The sequence below is a fragment of the Notolepis coatsorum genome (genome assembly GCF_963971535.1).
Source record: "Notolepis coatsorum genome assembly, chromosome: 18".
Classification (NCBI taxonomy): Eukaryota; Metazoa; Chordata; class Actinopteri; order Aulopiformes; family Paralepididae; genus Notolepis; species Notolepis coatsorum.
This window is the reverse complement of record NC_140182.1, coordinates 19,789,456-19,811,321: the sequence shown is the minus strand read 5'-3', so window position 1 is coordinate 19,811,321 and position 21,866 is coordinate 19,789,456. Positions and strand designations below refer to the sequence as shown.

The window sequence follows — 21,866 nt, the reverse complement described above, 5'->3', positions numbered from 1 at the left end:
AGTATCATTGCTGTTATTCCTTAACTATTCCAGGTCGTATATTTACCACCTGCGCCATCAGAGATTGGACATTCTCTATTGATATACCGACGAATACTCTTTGCCATAAAAGTGCATACTATTTCAATTCATAAATGTAATTAAGTGATTAAGTGCTTGCTCTACACACCATTGCTGTGTAGTAATAAACGCATACTTCGACTTCGTACATTTGTGTTGGATCCGTTTCATCTACGTGAGAGTGTTTATGATAATATATTTATGCCGTGTACTGGGTGGCCGAATATTAAGTACAAAGGTAGTGGTAGTAAGTATCATATCTAGTAATACAGTCAGGGAATTGTACCCCTCAGTTACAGTGGTCAAATATGCTTCTTCAGTCATGATTCTTCTTTGTCGTTTGTTTGTTTGTTCTTTCTTTCTTTCTGTTTCGTTCATTCCTTCCTTACTTCCTTACTTCCTTACTTCCTTACCTACCTACCTACCTACCTACCTACCTACCTACCTACCTACCTACCTACCTACCTACCTACCTACCTACCTACCTACCTACCTACCTACCTACCTACCTACCTACCCTGACCTACCTACCTACCTAACCTGACCTAAAATAAGATGTCCTGGTCTCTGTACACAGCTCCTGTACCTCATCCCAAGACTAATGCCTGATGTAGGAAGGACGGCAGACTGCAGCGAAGGCCCCGAGGTCTCCGTCTGTCCTGAGGGACGGGACCCGGCAGAGACTCACCCTGGACTATGGAGGAATGTTACAGACACCAATGCAACATGGAGGAGGTCAGCGGGGGAACTGTGGAGGCACCCCAGCTTCCGTCAGTTAGTACAGCTCCCACAATACCAGGTGAGATGTTGGGCAATGACATTAGGGACATTTTAATATCCTTGTAAATTTACTTTAAGTTCTCATGCAATTTGTCTTTAGTTGTAAACAGTGAAACAGTGAAATCAGGAGGTCGGGGGTCAAGGACTACAGCCCCCTCAGCATCGACGGGGCACCGGTTGAGAGAGTGAACAGTTTCAAGTACCTCGGAGCCCACATATCCGAGGACTTGACATGGACCACACACATTGACAGTGTTGTGAAGAAGGCACGACAACGCCTCTACTTCCTCAGGCGCCTAAGGAAGTTCCAAGTCAGTCAGAAGATCCTTAGGAACTTCTACTCATGTACAATAGAGAGCATCCTGACCGGCAACATCACCTCCTGGTTTGGGAATAGCACTGCACAAGACCGTAGCAGACTACAAAGAGTGACACGTTCAGCCGAACGCACAATTGGAGGGGGGCTTCCCACCCTCCAGAACATTTACAACAAGCGGTGCAAGGGGAAGGCTAAGAGAATTATTAAGGACTCGAGCCACCCGAACAACTGCCTCTTTGAACTGCTGCGGTCAGGCAAGCGATACCGGAGTCTTAAGGCGAGCACAGAAAGACTCAGAAGAAGCTTCTATCCCCAGGCCATCAGGCTGCTAAACGAACAATAAACACTATGCAACAACCATCAAATGCACACAGCACACACACCCACACGCACACACTCACTCAAACAAACAACACACTGCAGCACCCACTCTCCACACTTTAGATTACACAAACACACTTTACACTTTATATTTATTGATAAAGGATTTGCACTACAACTCGTACACCTACTGTGAATTGTACCTAAATTGCACCTCGTCCCATTTCTGCCTTGCACTATATAGTATTGTATATTAGTACACTGCACAGTATTGTATATTGTATGGTAACTACGTCTATTCTGCATCGAACATTGTACATATGTCTAAACTGAACACTGTGACCTCATTTTTTTACTTCTAATTTTACTATGTTATTTTATTTCATACTTATCTTGTCTTGCACAGTCTCTGGAGCGTAACAGTAAGAAGCATTTTGTATAAAAGTATTCTGTACTTCTGTATGACAAATATTAAAGAAACTTGAAATCATATATTCATTAGCAGAATAATTGGGGATAAAGTGTATGACCATAATTCTATTGTATTTTGATAAATAATAAATTTGTATACATATTCAAATTTAGCAATAACATACATATAAGAGGGTTTATTGTGGTAATTGACATATCCCAAGCTCCATCCTCTTTTCTTGATCCTCCAACTGTTGCTTCCCTCTGGAACAAGAAAAGAGGGTGGGGCTTGCGATAGGTCAATTGGCACCAGTGTGCTACAGACCGGTTGTTTGTGTTGCTAAGCAGTGTAAGATACCAGTTCCTAATACTGTGGTTGCAAGCACTCATGGAATGTCTCTCAACCAATCACAACAATGTGTGTTTGGAACTAAATGTATAATAATAATAATATGATGCAATTCTGATGCAGAGCCTCAGGACAGCTCCTATTGCACAGTGAGCATTGAAAGAGGATGGAGTAACACTTTTAAATCAACGTACACTAATCAATTGTACTGATTAACGGTTTATGGTTTATGTTTGTTTTGTTGTTTGTCAAGATGTCGTGTTCTGAGTGGCTGGCCGCTGAGCTGAGGGTACAGAGAAGTGCAGATGCCCTGTCTGACCCTGATAGGTAAGATGTCATAACCACACTGTATCCACATAGTAATGCAGGTAGGGATGCACCCAAATACCCATAATAACCCATAATACAGTTTCTGTTATGGCTGATAATAACAGATACAGTATATACCGATATTGATATGATTTGATCTGTATAAAGAAAAGTTTAAAACACTGTAAAATGGAAAATAATCTGTTTATTTATGTTTCTGCTGTCGATTTGTGTGTGTGTGTGAATTAGGCAGGAGTATCAGCAGTGGGCGTGTCTTGATGTGTACCTGCCCTGTCCTGTAGAGCAGGGAGGCTGTGGAGGAGACATGATCACACTCTGTTCTCACATTCTTAACGCTGTGCTGGACCGGCACACACAGTCAGTACACACACACACACACACACACACACACACACACACACACACACACGCTTTCAATGTTTTTGTCCCAGTATTTCAGTATCATTCAGCCTTTCTACTTCTCGTATACAGAAATATTGATACATGTGAAACGTACTTCCAAACTACAACCATTTGTATTAGAGGAGGTGTGACCACACCAATATTTCATCACCGATTGACCTGCCTCAAACTCTGCCCTCTTTTCTTGATCCTCCAATCAACAGTTGTGATTGTAGGATCAAGAAAAGAGGGCAGAGTTTGAGGCAGGTCAATTCAGGTACCTTATTAAAGGGGCACAGCCAGGGTAGAACAGTGATGAGGAAGCCAGGGTGGACAGGAGCCAGGGTAGAACAGTGATGAGGAAGCCAGGGTGGACAGGAGCCAGGGTAGAGCAGTGATGAGGAAGCCAGGGTGGACAGGAGCCAGGGTAGAGCAGTGATGAGGAAGCCAGGGTGGACAGGAGCCAGGGTAGAACAGTGATGAGGAAGCCAGGGTGGACAAGAGCCAGGGTAGAACAGTGATGAGGAAGCCAGGGTGGACAGGAGCCAGGGTAGAACAGTGATGAGGAAGCCAGGGTGGACAAGAGCCAGGGTAGAACAGTGATGAGGAAGCCAGGGTGGACAAGAGCCAGGGTAGAACAGTGATGAGGACTGTGAGCATGCAGAACAAATGCCTTGTTTAATCAGTCTTAGACAGGGTTCCTTAGTGCACTTTCACACCTAAGTTTGTTTGATATTAATCAAAAGTTAAATTGTTACTTCTGTTGCAGTTTTTCTTGTTTGGGTTATGTTTCACTTTGCCAGTTATTGGAGTCTGAATCCTAATGAACACACGTGAACAAAAATAATCTTAAAAAATAATGATCTCTCAGGGGCGGCTACGTGGCGTAGTGGGCAAGGCGCTCGCCACGAATGCGGAGACGCTGGGCTCGCCTGTTCGAGCCCAGCGCTCCATATTGCTTTCAGTTTAGCTGGTCGTTCATACTAATACACATTGGCCGTATTAGGGGGTGGGAAACTGATGGGTGGGGATCGGGCGTTGTGGACAGCGACTCCTACAGGTCGGTTGGTGCGCCTGGAAGTGTCGGGGCAGGAAGTGTCGGGGCAGCGTGAGCCTCCCACGCGTTACTCCTCGCCACTGAGAGATCGAGCTGCGCAGGTGAAAAGATGAGACTGCTGTTACCTCAAGTACCGGAGGGGACTTGTGATATGTATGCCTTAGTCCACATTGCAGCCGGCTTGTGGGAGGCAAGAAACAGCGTTCGTGACAGGGGAGGGTTGAATTGGATGATACGAAATTGGGATCGGAGAAAAATATAGAAAATGGGAGAAAAAGTGGATAAAAAATAAATAAATAATGATCTCTCCACTTTGGCTTGTGCAAATGTTATGAAATATTATACGTTTTCTAATTCACTGGTGATTACTTATGCGCTACTGTCTTTGCGATAAGTATTTGTTTAGTATCACAACATTATTTGGTTATTTTGAACTAGCTAGCAGTGAAAATAATAACCTTATGATGATGAAGAATTTCACATTTGGAAATACGTATATATATGGAAAAAAGTTTATAAACCCAAAGCGCTCCAGGGTTCACTTGGTAGTGGACTGAGACCACCTCAAACAGGTGGAACAGGTTCTGTTCTGGTGTTCACCAACCAAACTAACCACACCAAGGGGGTACATGGCGCTCCAGGGTTCAATTCAACCAGACAAAAACAAGGCTGGTGTGAATGCCTCCTTAAACATAGTCAGGGATCATGGAACCAAACATATCACAAACATTTGACTACTGCTGTCTTGAAGAAGGTTGGCGGTCAATGTCGGGTCCCTGCTCATTGTTTAAGAAACTAGGATTTACGGTAAACACTGCATCTGTTCTTCTGTCCTCACTAGTCGAGGCCTGGAGAACTCGGACCACAGACCATCTGAAACAGGCACCTGTCTACCAGATATCCTCTCTAGATTGCAGGTGTGTATTTGTGTGTGTGTGTGTGTGTGTGTGTGTGTGTGTGTGTGTGTGTGTGTGTGTGTGTGTGTGTGTGTGTGTGTGTAATTTCCTGCAACTTGCTTGTGTTTGTGTACTTCATGTTGTTTGCTTGTGTGTACTTGGATTTTTAAGTATGAGCGAATAGTCATAGTAACTAACTATAGTACGAGCCAATAGTAACTATGTTTTAATTATGTATTAATAAAATGTTTACAATAATAATTTAATTGAAAAAAAAGGGTCAAATAGATCAAGACTACAATCTCTCTTTCTGCTAACCGCCATGGGACGCTATTTCAGAAAGATATGTATCAATGTATGTCAATGGTGAGAGACAAATAATTGTTTGATCCTGTTTGGGTTTGGTTTGTCAGTTTAAAAGATAATTTTGTAAGTCAAGAAATTTTATTGACCAGCAAGTTAGCTAATATAGCTTTTGATGCTATAGCGTAACATTATCTAGCTGACAATTGCACTTTTAAATTGGCAAACATCATATAACATCACTTGGCCTCTATATCCTGTATCTGCTCACCCTAACCTTCTCGGAGCACAGGGTTCAGTATATCTTGTATCTGCTCACCCTAACCTTCTCAGAGCACAGGGTTCAGTATATCTTGTATCTGCTCACCCTAACCTTCTCAGAGCACAGGGTTCAGTATATCTTGTATCTTCTCACCCTAACCTTCTCAGAGCACAGGGTTCAGTATATCTTGTATCTTCTCACCCTAACCTTCTCAGAGCACAGGGTTCAGTATATCTTGTATCTTCTCACCCTAACCTTCTCAGAGCACAGGGTTCAGTATATCTTGTATCTTCTCACCCCAACCTTCTCAGAGCACAGGGTTCAGTATATCTTGTATCTGCTCACCCTAACCTTCTCAGAGCACAGGGTTCAGTATATCTTGTATCTTCTCACCCTAACCTTCTCAGAGCACAGGGTTCAGTATATCTTGTATCTTCTCACCCTAACCTTCTCAGAGCACAGGGTTCAGTATATCTTGTATCTTCTCACCCTAACCTTCTCAGAGCACAGGGTTCAGTATATCTTGTATCTGCTCACCCTAACCTTCTCAGAGCACAGGGTTCAGTATATCTTGTATCTGCTCACCCTAACCTTCTCAGAGCACAGGGTTCAGTATATCTTGTATCTTCTCACCCTAACCTTCTCAGAGCACAGGGTTCAGTATCTCCTGTATCTTCTCACCCTAACCTTCTCAGAGCACAGGGTTCAGTATATCTTGTATCTTCTCACCCTAACCTTCTCAGAGCACAGGGTTCAGTATCTCCTGTATCTGCTCACCCTAACCTTCTCAGAGCACAGGGTTCAGTATATCTTGTATCTGCTCACCCTAACCTTCTCAGAGCACAGGGTTCAGTATATCTTGTATCTGCTCACCCTAACCTTCTCAGAGCACAGGGTTCAGTATATCTTGTATCTTCTCACCCTAACCTTCTCAGAGCACAGGGTTCAGTATATCTTGTATCTTCTCACCCTAACCTTCTCAGAGCACAGGGTTCAGTATATCTTGTATCTTCTCACCCTAACCTTCTCAGAGCACAGGGTTCAGTATATCTTGTATCTTCTCACCCTAACCTTCTCAGAGCACAGGGTTCAGTATATCTTGTATCTTCTCACCCTAACCTTCTCAGAGCACAGGGTTCAGTATCTCCTGTATCTGCTCACCCTAACCTTCTCAGAGCACAGGGTTCAGTATATCTTGTATCTTCTCACCCTAACCTTCTCAGAGCACAGGGTTCAGTATCTCCTGACTAATGACACCTGATTATTATGCAGTTGAAACTAGTAGGTAGGAAGACGTTCAGTTTCATGGCAATGTGAGTTGTGTTTGTACAGGAGCTGGTCTGTGAGATGGAGATGACCAGTCATTCTAGCAGTGGCAGCAAAAGAAGAAGCAGAGGTGACACGTGTCACTTCCTGTTAGAGCTGGTCACCCAGAGGTGCTCCTCTTCGGTGACCTCTGACCCCCAAAGCATCGGCAGAGAACTGGGCCTGCAGCACACTCTACAGGGCTGGAACAGGTACTTGATGACTAGTAGGAACCATTGGATGACTAGTAAAGTTCAGTCGTTTTGGTGCATCCCCTAGTGTACATGTGTGCACATTAGAGGTGGAGACTCTTTTTAGGTCAAAGTATTTAAAAAAGCCTGTAATATTGATTTAATAATTATTGGTAAATAATAGGGATGCTCGATATTGGCTTTTTTTTTACCGATATACCGATATTGTCCAACTCTTAATTTCCGATACCGATATCAACCGATACCGATATATGCAGGGTTTCCCCCCCCAAAAAACGGAATAATTTCAGGTAATTAACATTACATATCTCTTGTCGTGTAATTAACACAACATTATGCATACTTTGACAATAAATAAAATAATAATTTGTTCTTACTTGCTTGCCTGGGTAAATAAAGGTTAAATAAAAAAATATAAAAAAATATTTAATTAAATTGAAAACCAATACCGATATTTTCCGCTATCACATTTTTATGCCAATATTGGACATCCCTAGTAAATAATTATACTACCACTACTACTTATAATAATAATATTATACTGCTGATACTGTTCCTACTGCTCATACTGTTCCTACTGCTGATACTGTTCACGTCTGTGTGTGTGCACTGTGTGTGATACAGAGTCCTGCTGTCTCTCCCTGCGGTGTTGCAGTGAGGAGTGAAGGAGGAAGAAGAAGTCTAGACTGTCAGAGCCTCATGGACCATATTAACCTGCATCAGGTGAGATCCACTGACGGCTCCCCCTGCTGCCTTGAGCCTACAGCTAACTCCACTCTAGAACCTTGTTAACGGGGAGGCACTCCAGCTGCATGTTGATTTTGGCTCAATGGGAAAATGTTGAGATATTATCATATAAGTGGCACAGTGGGCAAGGCGCTCGCCACGCTAACGCAGGAGATGCTGGGTTCGAGCCCAGCTCTCGGCGTTGCTACCGGCTTGGCTGGTCGTTCATACTAACACAATTGGCAGTGTTAGAGGGTGGGAAAGCCGGTGGGTGGGGATTGGACTTTGTGGACAGCGACTCCTACAGGTCGGTTGGTGCGCCTGTACAGCAGAATCAGGAAGTATCGGGGGCAGCGTGAGCCTCCCACGCGTTACTCCTCGCCACTGAGAGATTGCGCTGTTCAGGTGAAAAGATGCGACAGCTGCCTCCTCGTGTACCGGAGGGGACACGTGATGCAAGGGGAGAATTGGCGAGGCGAAATTGGGATGGGAGAAAAATAGAAAAACAAGGAGAAAAAGTGGATAAAAAAAAAAAAAGATATTATCATATTTTGCTTTAGCTTTGAGACCTGCTGTGCTCTCCGTCACTCTCTCTCCCATTCTCTCTCTCTCTCTTTCTCTGTCTCATCTTCTCTCTCTCTCTCTCTCTTACTCTATTATTCTCTGTATCTCTCCCTTTATTACTCTTCGTCTTTCTCTCTCTCTCTCTCTCGCTCTCTCTCTCTCGCTCTCTCTCTCTCTCTCTCTCTCTCTCTCTCTCTCTCTCTCTCTCTCTCTCTCTCTCTCTCAGAGGAAGGTGTGTTCTCCAGCTGGCCTGCTGTCCTACCACCTGACGGCACACTTTTTGAGAGTGAGAACAATCTTCTTGCTAAATCCTTTCCTATGTCAAAGAAATCATCAAAGAATATCAATATATATGTTGTGAATATACTGTATGTGTCTTTCTGTCTTGCATTCCTCTATTCCATCTCATCCCTTTCTTTTCCCATTTTATTTCCTGCTCCATTCCTCATTCTCTCCCTCTATGACTGCCTGCTTCTCTCTCTCCTTCTTTCTATCTCCATCTCTCGCCTCTATTATTCTCTGTATCTCTCCCTTTATTACTCTCCGTCTCTCTCTCTCTCTCTCTCTCTCTCTCTCTCTCTCTCTCTCTCTCTCTCTCTCTCTCTCTCTCTCTCTCTCTACCCCCCCCCCCCCCCCCAGGGCCTGCTGAGTGCCAGTATGAACTGTGAGCATCCATCAGTAGAAGTCAATAAGACGTGGTCTCACCTCAGTGTCCACTGTCCTCTGCTCCTGGTCTCCACAGTGGTACGGTTTCGAATTAAACATTATAACGACCCTAATCTCTCTGTGTCTTCCAGTCAGTGTACCAGGGAAGCTACTTCTGACATCAGACTCTGTTGAAAGGCAGTTGTTTGGACAGACCATGGAAGAGTAGGGGCGAGGCGCTCAGTGAGAATTCAACATCTTCTGATTGTATGTTCGAGATTTGTGAGATCGTGCCAAAGATACTAGATGAACACAGTAGCTACTAGGGATGGGATGATGCACTTATCTCACGATACTATTAGAGATAAATGATATGGGGTTCACCATTCAATAACCACGATACAATGCGGGGCGGATGATCCTCTTCTACAACATGTGTGACTGTTCTCACGTGTATATCGCCACCTAGAGGCGAAGAGAACAAGTGTACTTATACTTTGTACTTTGATCCATGTGTTTCACTATTAAGTCTCTCCATCAATTGTCTCCTATTTGAGTAGTGGAAAAGGGGTAGGATTAAATAAGTGTATACTTCTTCCTACTCCTTTTCGAACATGTAAATTGAGTTATGTTTTGTTTTTGTTTATTATTTATTTGTTGCCATTTCATAGAGATCAATGATTTGTTTTTGATTTTATATTGTTTGTATTTACATGTTCGAAATAAAGATTTCAAATCAAATCCAAAATCTAAAAAGTCTATATTGACCACGAAGATCCGCCCACAACAAGCATAATTGATGGGTCCGGTTCCGCCACACATCTCTGTGGGGCCGCTGCATTATTAGCAGCCCGCCAAGTGCTTTCATGCAGAGGCTGCTGTCGTGACCCAAACCAGGACGGATAACAACGTTTCTCCTCAATTAATTCTAGAAATATATGAAAAGTAACAAGAAACAAATCATTATATGGTCATCATTGTGTTTAGAACAAGTCTTTTCCATGAAGTAGGCCTACTTTCTACCGGCATTCAAGTAATCTTGAAACTGTCTTCTTTGGTGACGTCACCCTGTTCAGCCAGCGCGCTCACTTTCTTCTCTGTGTGTGTGTGTGTGTGTGTGTTCGTGTGCGTGCGTGTGTGTGTGTGTGTGTGTGTGTGTGTGTGTGTGTGTGTGTGTGTGTGTGTGTACACAGTGCTGGTGGGGCCGTCTGTCTCCTATGCTGGTGTCTCTGTGGAGCCGTCTGTGTGATGGAGAGTCTCTCCCAGAGCAGCTGCAGCTGCTAGCAGACTGTCTCCACTGGGCCTGCAGGTGGGCTCTAAATATGACTTTCAGCCCCTTTACTAGTAATTAGCACACATATTTTATAATGTTTACCTTTTTGATCAACTATTGACTTGCATACCTACCTACCCAATATTATCTTCTGGTCGTGCTAAGAAATTGGGGGCGACACAACTCTCTCCACATAACAAGCTTATGGCTGGATCATTATTTTAACAATCTCAATCATTGTATCTCTTGAGATTGATGATGTGTTTTCCCCACTCAGCTCAGAGAGGCTTGAGTCGGCTCCACTGCCCTCAGCTCCAGCCCTGCTGCTGGCTGCCTGTCTGCACCGAGCCTGGGCCGACCTGGGGAGACATCCTGCTGGCTGCACCCTGGAGAGACTGGCCCACGGGGAGGAGAGACAACACAGACAGGTGAGGGGAGAGAGAGGGAGGGAGAGGGATGGAGAGAGGAGAGAGAGATGGAGGGAGGGGGGGGGGAAGAGAGAGATGGAGGGAGAATGAGAAGGAGAGAGGGCGGGAGGGAGGGGGGATGAGAGAGAGGGAAGGAGGGAGAGAGATGGAGGCAGAGGGAGAGAGAGATGGGAGGCAGAGGGAGAGAGAGATGGAGGGAGAGAGAGAGGAAGTAATGAGGGATTCTGAAAAATAGATGGAGATAGAAAGAGGGATGGAGAGAGAAAGAGAGAGGGATGTTGTAGACAGATACTTGTCAATTGTTTTAACCTTTTGAATGTACTTGGCAATGGAATGTATGTTGACACTGCTTACAAATCTGAAACATATTTGTAGAGACACAGCCTGACATACTAAATATCTGTTGATAGATTAGGGCTTTCCCTGTATTATTCTATCCTTCACATTTACAGGTTCCATGTACATTTGAAATGTGTCTGCCATGTTCTCCAAGAGCGATGATGGTAGAATGAATAGTAGCTTTTTACAAATACAGGTCTGTTTTACTCCAATGTTTGCAAACATAAGCAACGTAAACAAATCTTTTTACAGCCTTAAATCATGTAATATGTAGTTGTTACTATCAGCGGCTCAGATAATATAGTTCAGACTAAAAAAAGGTCTTCAATTCAATAAATCAATCATGTAAACAGAGGCAATAGTTGGTCATGCTGTAATCATGGAGGGGTCCTTTAAAGCAGGTTCTACAGCATTCTTCCCAAAGGGTGGAACTAGCCTCAACTGCTGCCTTCCATTATGTTCCCAGTGGCGGGATTCACAACGTTAGATCTAGATCCCATACAGTAGCTGCAAAGGACATTTTTAGGTGGCGAGTGTGGTTAAGATGAGGGATAGGTTTATACACTATTATGATGAAAATTATGATGAGTTACAGCTTTATAGCAAGGTCAAAAGATTCCCATTCCCATGGAAACATCCTTCTGGGCTATGGGGTTCCTATGCAGTCTCTACGCCTGTACATCACGGCCTGCTAAGCAACTCTGCCTAAGAGAGACAAAATCGAACAATAATATAATATAATTGATTCAATAATAAGCATAGGCAGCACCGGTTATTTTACTTCCTGTTTGGTCAGAGATGTTTGGACAGTGGAACGCAAGTGGAAGAATGGGAGGAGAATGGATGTTGACCACATTGTCCTCCTTGATTATTGTATTGATATCCCCGCTTTCAACACAGACCCAATCCCTTCGTACTACTTGGAAGGTCAGAGGTCAAATAGAGATAAAGTTCATTCCACATAGCGTAACAGATCACCATGTCCAGTTTAACCTTTGACCTGACACGGAAAGAGATGTTTTGCAATGTGGATAATGGCTGCGATTTTCGGAGGAAATCTTTCCCTCTTCTGTGTGTTGGCATGTTTATGAATGTGCCCCTGTACCACTGTCTAGGAAGCCCTTTTACCGCCTTAACTCACGTGTCACTCTCATGTCTTCCCCAAGCTGCTGCTGTTTCTGCTGTTTCTCTGTGTGACAGACCTTCTTACACCCTACTTGCAACCACAGGTGACACACACACACACACACACACACACACACACACACACACACACACACACACACACACACACAAATATACACAGACACACATGCACACACACACAAACAAACATACACACACACATGCACACACACAAACAAATACACACACATATACACACGCAACACACACACACAAATAAATACACACACACATGCGCACACACAAACAAACAAACACACACACACACACATACTGTACACATACACACACAGCCACAGGGGAAACACCCCTCCATTAGATTGTACAGTACATATTACTATTTGGTGGAGGCTGTCCAGTTGAGATCACGTCTCTGATCAGTCTTAAGTCAAAATAGACCAGAGATCAGACTCAAGTAGAGTTCAACACAATACAATGCATTCGGTGTTATCCACACAAGACAACGGACATTTCAAACAATCCATGTCTACACAGGCGCATGCCGTCTACACGGACATGCTTTAATATGTGAGTGAAAACCAGCCCTGGTGTTGTTTGTGACGTGTTGTAGGAGGTGAGGTGTTCACAGAGAGCCCGGCGGCTGTGTACAGACGTCCTCACTGTCCTGGTGGACTCTTCTGACTGGCTGGCCCTCTTCCAGCCTCCTGGACCTGCTGCTGTTGATGGTTTGTGTTTAAATGTGTTGGGCATGTTGGCTTCAGGGGGGAAGGGAATGAAAATGGTTACATGCAAGCTGGCCCATCTGAAGATAAATTATCCACAAAAGACTTGGTTGAAAATAGTATTGGTTTTTTCTGTCTACCTCCCTGTCTCTGTGTTACACGCGGTGTGCTTCATCTGTTTCCCATTCTAGAGCAAGGCCTTTACCAGTTGGTGACCATGGTAACACCAGATGAGCACACTAAGCTGATGCCTTTGGCCTTCTACAGGTGAGCCAGTTCACGTCTTGTCCAGCAGGGGGGCGGTACTACTGCCAGGGTTAACGCCACGCCTGGTTTTCCGTTTTACCGCTTGAATGCCACCATCGGCGCCAATGTTAACGTTAATATTGCCTAATCTATGTTTTAAATTATGGCTATGTGTCTAATCTGCCCATCGCATTATCAAAGACTATTTTCCAGTCAGTGCTGTGAAGACAGATTGTTTTTTTATCGCGTCGTTTCCGTTTCAGAGCAGTTAGAAAAGCCCCCGTTTTGATATAAAAAACAGCTCATTCTGGAGCATTCTATGAAAATCGTCTTTTAGTGGAATATTCCACAACGTTGATATTCGTCTGCCTTTTTATGAATCGTTTTCAAATAAACGCTAGATGATCAATATTATACGTGCACGCAAGCACATTACGGCCGCGCACGGATAATCGCTCCGTTGATTTCCTCACGGAGTTTTACAGTGAAACCGAAAGAAGACATTTCACAAAACAGCTTATAACTTCATCAAACTTACTCCGATTATCCTACCACTGATAACATAGATTCCTTACCTGACATCAGATGGTATCCAACTGGTATATTCCAATTCCTGATCACCATTCGAAAAAATCGATACGTGTATGGATCCAACGCGACACAGTGGATCTCATTGATCCGCGGGGATCTGAGGCTCCAGAATGAACTGTGGTAACCCCGGCTGGATCAGTGAACTGGAAAATGTGGAGTACCGGATTTTTTTTCCCATTCATTTTCATTGAGTCCATTCCAAAATCACTTATGTCATCTGGGAGACGACAGGGGGCGCTTTTTTCCACAGTGATCACCGGCGCAGCTCGGCTATACTCGGGTAGGCTCAGGTGATGCAATAATTTTTCAGATCGCAAAAAAAAAAAAATTATAATAATTCCGAGAAATCTCGTGAGTGGCATGCAACCACCTATAAAAAAACACGAGAAATCTCGTGAGTGGCACTGAAAGAGTTAAGGAGCAGAGTGGGAAACAACTACCCACTACAGTGGCAGGTGAACCATCTCACCAGTCACTCAGAGCGTTTTTTTTTTACTTGCTGAAATAGATGGTTGAATAAAATAATACCTGCAAAGTGGCTTGTTTAATTGACAATCCTACCAGCTAAAGGTCCTGACTATGGGTTGGATTCCCACTTGAGCCATTGCATGCATTTATGATTTATCTGAAATATATCCTTTATATTGTGTGAGTACTGTAAATAAAAATAAGAATAAAATATTGATATGTTGTAAAATGTTTGCATTTGTTGACATTGACTGTAGTAATAATACAGTACTCTATTGTTGCATTATCAACTGCAATCCTTCACTGTCACCTGTCTGAGGCCGTCTTACATACAGCTCCCCTGCAAGTATTCTGCTCAACTGGAGATGCAGAGGACATGAGTGAAAGCAGCCCACTGCAAAAAATACAAACAGATTTTAGTATTGGGGAAGTTCTCTGATACCAAGTTCCTATTATAGCCTGGTATCAGATCGATATCTGGTGCTGTGTGTGTGTGTGTGTGTATCTGTTTAGCCTGTTGCTGTGCCAGAGTGCTGAGCTGCTGGAGAAGACTGTCCGGTCTACAGGGTTCCTCTATACTGCCATCCTCTGCTACACCACCCTGCTCAGACTCTTCCTGGACGGACAGACACCTCATCCAATCACAGAGCCCGATGCTGATCAGGTGACTGAGCATGCGTTGATGTCCTATCAGAAGAAGAGCAGTGTATTCACACATCACACACATACTAAGGATGTGCAGACACCAGGACCTTGTAGTCCATATCTTTTGTGAGTCTTATTTTATTTTATAGACGGTTTCACTAGAATTCTGTTGCTTGGTAACAGTTTGGACCCAAATGTATTTCCGGTCAACTATTGCATCAGCAGTAACAGTAAGAAGCATTTTGTATAAAAGTATTCTGTACTTCTGTATGACAACTATTAAAGAAACTTGAAACTTGAACAGGAAATAAACGTGGGTCCTTTTTAGAATGTTATTGTTGAAACCATCTAGGTATAGGGAGGTGTCTGATGTCACTTTAGTTTCCACCCGTATAGGGATTTATCATTGGGAAAATGTATTATCGGCTATTGTAATAATTCTGCCTCATGAACATTGGCAAGCTTTCCATTTTTGCACAAAATGAGTTCCCGTCTATCACTAACATTATTGTTTAAGCATTTTTGGTTGGAAATAAAATTCAACGTAATTATTTTACGATTAATTGCTAATGGTTTCATGTTGAGCTATAGATTGTGGATGAATACACACAGAAAGGTACACCATGCCAATGTTCATGCTTTATTTATTTTTTAAACAAGATGATTTACAAATGTGTCCATTGGAAATACATTGCCATTTCAAGCGAGGTGGTCCGGCCGGAAACAACAATGACGTAACCACTACACCTCCCTATGAAGCCCCATCAGTAATGTGCATGCTGCATACACATGTCTCATTAATGTGAGTAACGTATGGTGTTGTCAGGTGGACGTGTCTCAGATGTTGAACCAGGCCCAGCAGTTTGTTCTGAGGACCATCTCTCAGAGCCCGACAACTGCCCTGTCTTCCAGCCAACTCAATCAGGTAATCAACACACACACACACAGAATATAAATGAGGGATGCACCGATGCACCGATACCAATACCAGGCTAACATAGGGTATTGTCTCTGAGAATCTCCTCAATACTAAGATCTGATGTGCAGAACCATGTGTAACATTAACATGCTATTGCAAAGTGACCTGACTTGCTGCATTTGGACACATAGAAGCATGTTAGATCTCTCTAAGGGAGAAAATGTGATTATATTTCAATCATTCTTTTCCAATAACCCCAAACTGATGGTTTAAGTCTGTACTGTTCAGTGAAAGCGATGGATCAGATCGATACTCCGTATCGGCCGATACTGAATGCTTAGGACTCTGAATCACTATCGACAGTGAGAAAGTGGTATCAGTGCCTCCCTCCCTAATAAAAATGATTGTATTTTAGAGAGTTAAAAGTACTCCTGTAGTCTCGCGAGAGGTGCAGAAATGGGATTTGACGTCAGAGGAGACGCTCCGGTCTGTGTTTCACTGCACAGACTGGAATGTGTTCCGCGACACAGATAACATTAATGTCTACACGGAAACAGTGCTGGACTATGTTTGTACTAGGGTGGAAGAAACAATCCCCACTACCAAAATGAGAGTTTACCCAAATCAAAAACCCTGGGTAGACAAATCCGTCCGTGAAGCTCTGAGAGAGCGCACCAAAGCATACAACGACGGCCTAGTGGCAGGCAACATGAATGACCACAAGGTGGCGCGATACAACGTAAGGAGGACAGTGTCAGAGGCCAAACGGCGCTACAGGGATAAAATTGAACTCCAGTTTGAACAAGCTGACTCTAGAGCTATGTGGCAGGGGCTCAAAACGATGACAGACTACAAAGGCGCCTCCCTCAAACTGAACAGTGACATCTCCTTAGCAAATGACCTCAATACCTTCTATGCAAGGTTTGATGCTGGTAATAACAACACCAGCTCACAAGCCACGGCAATGGGGGGGGGGGGGGGGGGTCGGCTGCTGATGGAGGCGCAGTGTTCAGGGTAACAGAGCATGAGGTGAGGCGGACCTTTAAAAAAGTGAATATCAGGAAGGCAGCAGGTCCGGACGGCATCCCCGGCCGCGTCCTAAAAGTCTGTGCCGACCAACTGGCCCCAGTATTCACTGACATATTTAACCTGTCCTTAGAACAGGCTGTCATCCCCACCTGCCTGAAGAAGTCCACTATTATCCCTGTACCCAAAAAATCCAAGCCTGCTTGCCTCAACGACTACCGCCCTGTAGCTCTCACCTCCATAGCCATGAAGTGCTTTGAGAAGCTAGTAAAGGGCTACATCTGCTCCTCCCTCCCCATCAACATGGACCCCCTGCAATTTGCATACCGCCCCAACAGGTCCACGGAGGACGCCATAGCCCATGTGCTGCACACAGCAGCATCACACCTGGACAAGAGGCAGGGGAACTATGTGAGAATGCTATTCATCGACTACAGCTCGGCATTCAATACCATAGTCCCCTCCATACTCATAGCCAAGCTCAGGGACCTGGGCTTGAACTATGACCTCTGCCAGTGGGTCTTGGACTTCCTGACTGGCAGACCCCAGGTGGTGAGAGCAGGCAACTGCACCTCCTCATCCATCACCCTCAACATAGGGGCCCCCCAGGGCTGTGTTCTGAGTCCCCTCCTCTACTCCCTGTACACACACGACTGTGTGGCTCAGCGGAGTAGCAATACAATCATAAAATTTGCTGACGACACAGTGGTGGTGGGCCTGATCTCTGCCAACGACGAGAGGGCCTACCTGGAAGAGGTCAAGGTCCTGGCGGGATGGTGCCAGGAAAACAGCCTCTCCCTGAACGTCAGCAAAACAAAGGAGATGATTGTGGACTTCAGGAGGTCGGGGGTCAAGGACTACAGCCCCCTCAGCATCGACGGGGCACCGGTTGAGAGAGTCAACAGCTTTAAGTACCTCAGAGCCTACATATCCGAGGACTTGACATGGACCACACACATTGACAGTGTTGTGAAGAAGGCACAACAACGCCTCTACTTCCTCAGGCGCCTAAGGAAGTTCCAAGTCAGTCAGAAGATCCTTAAGAACTTCTACTCATGTACAATAGAGAGCATCTTGACCGGCAACATCACCTCCTGGTTTGGGAATAGCACTGCACAAGACCGAAGCAGACTACAAAGAGTGACACGTTCAGCCGAACGCACAATTGGAGGGGGGCTCCCCACCCTCCAGAACATTTACAACAAGCATTGCAAGGGCAAGGCTAAGAGAATCATTAAAGACTCCAGTCACCCGAACAACTGCCTCTTTGAACTGCTGCGGTCAGGCAAGCGATACCGGAGTCTCAAGGCGAGCACAGAAAGACTCAGAAGAAGCTTCTATCCCCAGGCCATCAGGCTGCTAAACGAACAATGAATGAACACTACACAACAACAACCACCAAACGCACATAGCACACACATCCACACGCACACACTCACTTTAAACAAACACACTGTAGCACCCACTCCACACACTTTATAGCACACACCCACTCCCCACACTTTATATTTATTGATGAAGGATTGCACTACAACTCGTACACCTTACTGTAAATTGTACCTAAAATTGTACCTCATCCCATTTCTGCTTTGCACTAGATAGTACTGTACATTAGTACACTGTATAGTATTGTATATTATATGGTAACTCAGAACATTGTACATATGTCTATACCGAACACTGTGACCTCATTTTTCTTCTTCTAAATTACATGCTATATTATGTTATTTGATACTATCTTGTCTAGCACAGTCTCTGGAGCGTAACAGTAAGAAGCATTTTGTATGAAAGTATTCTGTACTTCTGTGTGACAACTATTAAAGAACTTGAACTTGAGAGTTGGTAGAGTGAGGCCTTGTCCACACATACATGGGTATTTTTGAAAACATACCTTTTTCTATGCATTTTGGCTTTTCGTGGCCTTTCGTCTATGCGCATGTGTGGTCACTGAAAACTGACCTTTTTGAAAACTCCTTCCAGGGTGGAGGTCAATACAGTGTATTTGTGTGGACATGTGAGACCGGAGCTTATGGAAAACACTGAACATCATTACTAATGGGCCCTGTTCACACAAATACGGATATGTTTGAAAACGCAGTGTTTTCCCTGCATTGCGTCTAGTCTACATAGCTAAAAACAGTAGAAATTGAGTACTATTTTTAAATATGTTTGTTTGTACTACCGGGCAGTCTGGTAGAGAGGGAGAGGAGGAAATGGGAGACAGAGCAGGGGAAGACATTCGGCAAAGGACGCCGGGTCCGGGAGTCGAACTCGGGTCGGCCGTTTCGCGACGCAGCGCGTTACATGGTGTGCTACTAGAGCGCCCCAGAGATAGAGTACTTTTGATTTGGATTGACTTTGCAACTGCAAATACATGGAGTCCAAATAATAATAAAAAAAAATAAAGACTTCCATGGTTCTCTGAAGTAACACAGACCTATATTCTCATTTACAATGGGTTAAGAACTTTTATTTTATTTTCAAAGCAAAATGTGTAAGAATGTATATTGTGAATATCCACATTACCTAGTGGTATATGGGAACAATCCAGATTGTGGTTTTAACACGCACAACGCACCATGATCCAAATCAAAGTATTCTTCTTGTTTTCTCTCTCTCTCTACTGTAGCTGGAGTCCCAGTGTGTAGAGTTGGACCTGGAGGTGTCAGCAGCCCTCTGCTCGCACTTCAGCCAAGAGATGGACTTCCTCTGAATGGGAATAAGGCTGCACTGACTCTAGATCCCACAATGCTGTGCGTTTGTGTGACGTCACGCTGTGAGCTCTAACCCCCTCCAATCCATTGTCTTCCGCTCTGATCGGCAGCTTATACTGTACTGTGATTGGCCAGCGCAGCGTGGAGAGGGGTCGTGATTGGCCATTGCAGCGTGGAGAGGGTTTGCCTTACAGCAAAAGTTTAATCTGGTTCAACTTTCTTGCTGCACAGATTGCTTTTTTTCTCTTTCTGTAAACACTGCCGGAGGCAAAACTCAAAACCCACCTTCAAAATGAATGGGAACTTGCATTTTCCCCACATTGTCGGATCTAAAGTGAACGCAGCCACACAGACAACGACCCGCCTCCTGCTGCTACAGCTGGGAGTCTAATCAGCTATTGGACAGTTAGCTTGGGAGTCTTATCAGCTATTGGACAGTTAGCAGTGACGTGGCTGCTAGTGGTTTTGAATGCTGAGGTCGATTTCGATTTTAGTTTACCGAGACTCATCAACTTCAGAATTTGAAAATCAGTTATTATGAATGTCCAATAGCTGATCAGAGTCCCAGCTGTATCCACTAGCAGCCACATCACTGCTAACTGTCCAATAGCTGATCAGTTATGAACGTCAGTAACACACACATGAATGACTTCGCAGTTGCCCCAAATCTTACCAGTTGCATTTCAGTGTTTTATATTTATTTAGCATGTGTCAGAAAACTGTTCGACATTCAGGTTTGTAAAAACATCTTCATTTATTTACAGATATTGTGTACAGTGTATTTATTTATATACTATGAACTGAAGCCCTTTGCAATCTTTACAATTCAGAGATGAACACAAAGGAAAAGTGTACTTTCCATTGTAACAACTTAATAATAAAATGTTTTTTTTTTTAAATCTAAGTTACAAAGAAAATACATTATTCTCCTTGTGAATCAATCTGTGCAACTATGTAGGTAGAGCACCGAGCATCCAGACAATGGACCATTTTCACAGTAGCAGGGTATCAATGTTATTAGCTGAAGCTGTGTTTACCTTGCTAAAGGGTCATCATTACAAGTACTTTATATGCGTATGACATCTATTTAACAGCAGTAATATATGTTTTTGCAGCTACATGACTTTACCAGGGTCTTACTGTATATGCAGCCATTAACTGTTTCACTACCACACTACAGAAGGTTAACCTTTCACTACCACACTACAGAACAGGTTAACTCTTTGTAGTGTGGTAGTGAAAGGGTTGAAGGGGGGGGGATACTGCAATCCACCGTCCAAACACAATTGAATTGCGGTCAGAATGCTCCATAGCAGCGCTGGTCTCCGCTCCAGGCAGTGCAGAGCTACATTCCCCACTCTCTTACCATATCAGACCCATCATAGAGGCACTGTGTTGTGGTCCCCGTCGTCTAAAAGACCCAGGTTTGAAGTTTCTTCAGAGGTGTGTGGTCCCTCTTCGTCACAAGTTCCTTTTGTCAAAAGGATTAATGCTGAGGATAGTCCGTCTTTGCTGTCACAGGTGGCGAGGCTTCATCCCAATGTTCGCACTACAGACTTAAATAAGGACTAAGGCCTTGTGGACTTGACTGATGTATTTCCCAGTTCTCAAGGTCAGAGGTCCAAGTAGAACGAGAGGGGAACATTTGGAACAACCCTGCTCTTCTATGCTCACAGAATCAACCCAAGACCTTGCATCTCATAATGAAAATAGATTTAATGGACAGAAAACAATGTTAATATATATAAAAATGTTCTACTGGATAATAAAACATCAGTATATCATGTAACAGGCTAACATGGGTTTACTATCTGAAGATTTGCCACTGAAGCCCTATGGGCTTCCTATCATTCTTCCTATCACCCTTCCTGTGCTTCCTAACATCCTTCATAATACTTCTTATCACCCTTCCTAAGCTTCCTAACATCCTTCCTATGCTTCCCATCACCCTTCATATGCTTGATATTACGGTACTGTCTAATGTTAGCGTGCTAATGCTAATAACTATAAGGAGAGCGGTCAGTGTTTTTGTGTGTTTGTCTCTGTGTGTCCGCCGTGCTGCCTGGTAGAGATTTGCACTCCGAGTGCACCCTTCTAGTTAATTTAAAATGTTATGTGCTGCACTTTTAGACTTGCTGAAAGTCTGCATGAGAACCTTCTTGGACTGGTGTATACTGTGCCATCATGGACTTAATGAGAACACCCTTCCAATTCAGTCTGCAAGTCCAGACATTGGGATTCAGCCTTAGAAAAATGGTGGTTCATCAACGTTCTCATTCAGAAACCATATTTAAGATATTTAGTCTTGTCTTTGGATTGGGGAAACAATAGTCTTGTCAGATGAGGTCATGAGGTTCTTGTCACCAAGAATAGGCAAGTGATCCAATCTGGTTGCATAGTTTAAAAGGGGAATTTTACCAACACTGAC

At 43.9% G+C, this 21,866-nt stretch overlaps 1 protein-coding gene across 1 annotated transcript in view; it reads left to right on the top strand.

Moving 5' to 3' along the window:
• fanca (FA complementation group A) overlaps window positions 1–19,716 on the top strand; it is a 104,052-nt gene extending 84,336 nt beyond the window's left edge. The window contains exons 27-41 of the mRNA XM_084335098.1: window positions 638–859; window positions 2,494–2,567; window positions 2,799–2,927; window positions 4,850–4,925; window positions 6,802–6,986; window positions 7,613–7,709; window positions 8,503–8,562; window positions 8,916–9,020; window positions 10,115–10,230; window positions 10,472–10,622; window positions 12,718–12,832; window positions 13,021–13,096; window positions 14,648–14,798; window positions 15,606–15,704; window positions 19,354–19,716. Of these exons, the coding sequence (XP_084191224.1) occupies window positions 638–859; window positions 2,494–2,567; window positions 2,799–2,927; window positions 4,850–4,925; window positions 6,802–6,986; window positions 7,613–7,709; window positions 8,503–8,562; window positions 8,916–9,020; window positions 10,115–10,230; window positions 10,472–10,622; window positions 12,718–12,832; window positions 13,021–13,096; window positions 14,648–14,798; window positions 15,606–15,704; window positions 19,354–19,437 (1,740 nt within the window). The 3' untranslated portion in view covers window positions 19,438–19,716. The remainder of the gene's footprint in view (window positions 1–637; window positions 860–2,493; window positions 2,568–2,798; window positions 2,928–4,849; window positions 4,926–6,801; window positions 6,987–7,612; window positions 7,710–8,502; window positions 8,563–8,915; window positions 9,021–10,114; window positions 10,231–10,471; window positions 10,623–12,717; window positions 12,833–13,020; window positions 13,097–14,647; window positions 14,799–15,605; window positions 15,705–19,353) is intronic.
• The last annotated feature ends 2,150 nt before the right edge of the window (window positions 19,717–21,866 follow it).